This window comes from Aplysia californica, unplaced genomic scaffold (genome assembly GCF_000002075.1).
Source record: "Aplysia californica isolate F4 #8 unplaced genomic scaffold, AplCal3.0 scaffold02754, whole genome shotgun sequence".
Classification (NCBI taxonomy): Eukaryota; Metazoa; Mollusca; class Gastropoda; order Aplysiida; family Aplysiidae; genus Aplysia; species Aplysia californica.
This window is the reverse complement of record NW_004800024.1, coordinates 1-3,683: the sequence shown is the minus strand read 5'-3', so window position 1 is coordinate 3,683 and position 3,683 is coordinate 1. Positions and strand designations below refer to the sequence as shown.

The 3,683-nt window shown below is 37.2% G+C and overlaps 1 protein-coding gene across 1 annotated transcript in view; it reads right to left on the bottom strand.

The window, feature by feature from the left end:
- LOC101851921 overlaps positions 1 to 2,646 on the bottom strand; it is a 3,630-nt gene extending 984 nt beyond the window's left edge. The window contains exon 1 of the mRNA XM_013091184.2: positions 2,422 to 2,646. Coding sequence (XP_012946638.1) covers positions 2,422 to 2,543 — 122 coding nt within the window. The 5' untranslated portion in view covers positions 2,544 to 2,646. The remainder of the gene's footprint in view (positions 1 to 2,421) is intronic.
- Positions 2,647 to 3,683: the final 1,037 nt, after the last annotated feature.

The window sequence follows — 3,683 nt, the reverse complement described above, 5'->3', positions numbered from 1 at the left end:
ATCTGTCTGTCTGTCTGTCTGTCTGTCTGTCTATCTATCTGTCTCTCTCTCTCTCTCTCTCTCTCTCTCTCTCTCTCTCTCTCTCTCTCTCTCTCTCTCTCTCTCCCATCCGCATCTCTTCTTCTCCTCCTGTAAACCGCCCCTCTTTCGCCAACAGTGCCTACACAAAAAATGTGTTTGAGACAATACAATTACAAGGACCATAACAGTGTATATTCACAATATAGGAACGTTTTATTTCTGATCTTGAGTGACCACATCACTGTGGACAGATTCAACTTAAGGTGAGAAAAATTTCTCATATTTTTGGCCCTAAAAACTGGAATTCCTTGCCCAGGATCTCAGAGAAATAACAAATCTTAACACGTTTAAGCGATAGCTCAAGACTCATTTATTTAATTCCTAGCCATTTTGTGTTAGTAAGTGCTGGTAATAATATGTTCTGGTTTTACTGCTGTCCTTACGTGTATATAATTAATGTATGGTTGTGGAAGTTTTTCTTTACAGGTTGAACCAGTTTTTCTTGTTATTGTGAAATATTTTTTGATACCTTAAAAGGGTTCTTTTAGCATTGCACTTCCGGTAAAGTAAGTCCTTGTATTTCACATGTGAAATTTAAGATTAAGCTGATATTTCAAACGGGCTCCGCTCACTATATTCGCCTTCTACTTCTATCTCTCTGTAAGCAAAGTATTGATCTAGACTTGAATCATTATATTCCCAAACCGTGCAATGTTGCGGCAGCCGCTCTTTGCTCTCATTAAAAACTTTGAGCGAAGTGCGCTCACCATGGGCACCCAAAAAGAGTGCCAAACACTAGCCTCCCCAGTTTTGCTATCTGCTATAGTCGAGAGTACGTGCAAACCTTTCTATGTTGCCCTTAATTTTGTTCCAAATTGAGTCAAATGGTGGGCACCATAATGACACGAGATTACGTCAGAGTGTGGTGCTGTTACGTTCAGTTCATTAATAACATCATTTTCTCTGTTCTAATGTGTCATCACATGTGACTTATCAGGTCAAACTAAACCGCCCTCTTTCAACTTAATTAGCACAACTGACGTTTGGGAATTGCTTTCTTCCGTGCAGACATTGTAGGAGCACACCAGAAAAACACAGTGGGTGGACAGTGGGCAAATGCGACAACAAAATGATAGCAGACATCCCTTTGTAGATCTACATAATACGTTAGAATAAAAGATCATCAAATGATTACCTTATTTAGAAATGGAAGTCAATTTATCAAACAATTGAAAAAAACCCACTGTATAGTTTGATTGCATTAGCTTTTGAATATTCGTTTACATTAAATCTATTACTCCATATTAAACAATCAACTATAGAAATGAAAGAAAATTGAAATTTAAAACAATATGTTGTGAAAAAATATGATATTAGACATTATACAAGTAAAGCACATTTGATTAATTACTTTTCTGTATATAATAAAAAGTTACTTCCCTTGTTATATTGTTATTCTTACCTCCCCTGAAAAAAATCAAGAATACGTGAAATCGAATAAATCTAGGTGAATTCTGCTAAAAACCTGACCTGACAAACAAAACCTATTTACATATTTGGAATTAATACATTAATTTCCAAATAACGTGACACCTGTCGTTGCTAAAAGCCTTTTTTTTCACCGTTGAGCATTGGAATGCAATGCGGGAGCGAACAACTACTTGCCTTTTGGTTTTGATTTGGTTTCGAAGTTTAAAATCAAAGTCAAAGTCATCTCTATTTTAACGACAACATGCCATATTAATGCAGTTTTTTCCAACTTTTGAATTGTACGTTTCTACTTATATTTACGTTATAATTGTTTCATTAGGGGTTTATTTCGCGGAGGGAGACACACGGATGGGGAAACATGTAAAATTGGCGAGGCTAAGAGTAAGGGAAAACAATCCAGATTTTTTCCAATCCTCACTCTGACTCAGACAAGCATGAAAATGTTGTTTTCATGAGAGACTCTAGAATGGATCCTCATGTCGAATTGGTTGGTCATTTGAAATTTATTGGTTCGGATGTATTTCGCCAGCTGATATCTGTATGGTATAAAAAATCTATAACACTCGTTATGGCGGTAGACCATAATTTATCCTACTTGTGAAACTGCCAGTTGTAATCACTCGTTGAAACTCGTTATTACAACTTGGCATTTTCTCAGGATAAATCATGATCAACCACCACAACTTCCGCAATAAATTGTTTATCTTATGTGAATAGCTTAGTGATCATGTGATTGATGTAAAGCGCTCAAAGCTTATACTCGTATTGGGTAGAGTAATATCTAAATACAATTTTTAAAAAATCATTAATATGATTTTTTTCTATTACGTCTCTTTCAACGCACGTCGACGAAACTGAAAAAAAAGGGAAAAAAAAAGATTGAACCCCCACCAAAATGTGTGAACTCACGCGGCCAGAGTGGTGAAGGTTGAGCCTCCCCTGTGGTCATCTCGGCACTCCATGGGGCCAGGGGACAGCTGTGACGTCATGTTGACCATCTCCAAGACTGAGGAAATGGCTTGTTTGTTCATTATTTGTTGATTCAGTAAGTAAGTGAGTTTAATCGGTGTATAATGCTGTTGGCCCCCATCACATCATATAAAACACTCATTTGTTATATAAAGTTTGCAAAATGAAAAAGTACAGATTGTGCACATATTATCTCTTAACATCGGTCACACATTGAATACTTGTCACTGGGCCGAGGAAGGCTGGAAGGAATTAACAATTTTCTTTGATGGATAAAATTAGGACAATAAAAAAACGTGAAGTTCATTTTCAATTTCATAAAGGTGAATTATTCATTTCGACCGATAAAGATTGTTATTAAATGGAAGGCTATGAGTTTTTAGCACGGCTCTGACTCTTATGTTCCATTGCCGTAAAAGGTTGATGATATACTCTGCTGTTTCTTGAAACGGAATTGTAAAAGAGAATAAATTATATTCCAAACAGATTTCTTCCTCTATGCTCTGCACAGAATTATCAACCAGCATATTTCTTACTTCACTGAGAAATAATTAAGTGCTTTCAACGCTTTGAGAAAACTAGGTATATCCAAACCCAGGTGTTTGTTGATTAGTATATGTTTGAGGGTTGACAGTCAACTAGACAAATAAAATGAATCACGACACGGCTTGGCGAGGCAATCGTCACTGTTTGACTATAATGAAATTAATGATATAATCTTAAAGCCTGGTCAGTTGTCTTGACTTTGATGAAAAAGATACACTTGTGTCTAAAATATGAGTCGAGATATTTGCAATTGAAGTCAGCGGGAAGCGTAAAATAACCACAGTGACAACTGCAACTACCTTTTAGTACGAGTTTTACCGTACTTGCGACACAACGAGGTCATATTATTTTAAGTGCCGAAGATTTGGGGTGCTACAAGAGAGTAACAAAAACAAAAACGAAGGACACATCAGGATGCTAGATGTTTGATAGGAAAAAAGAAGCAAACCACACCAGAGCACCCGCCAACCACTAGCATAGTTACCCTGTGTGACGAGCTGCGTGAGTTCCCCCTCTCTGCACGTGTCTGGTATACAGCTGCCAATCCGCACGTACTGTGAGTACATGTGGATTCCACTGACAGAAGATGAAGACTGTGGAGGAGGGGGAGCAATAAAACATTAGTGTGTCTTTTCTCTTCTTCTTCTTCTTCTTCT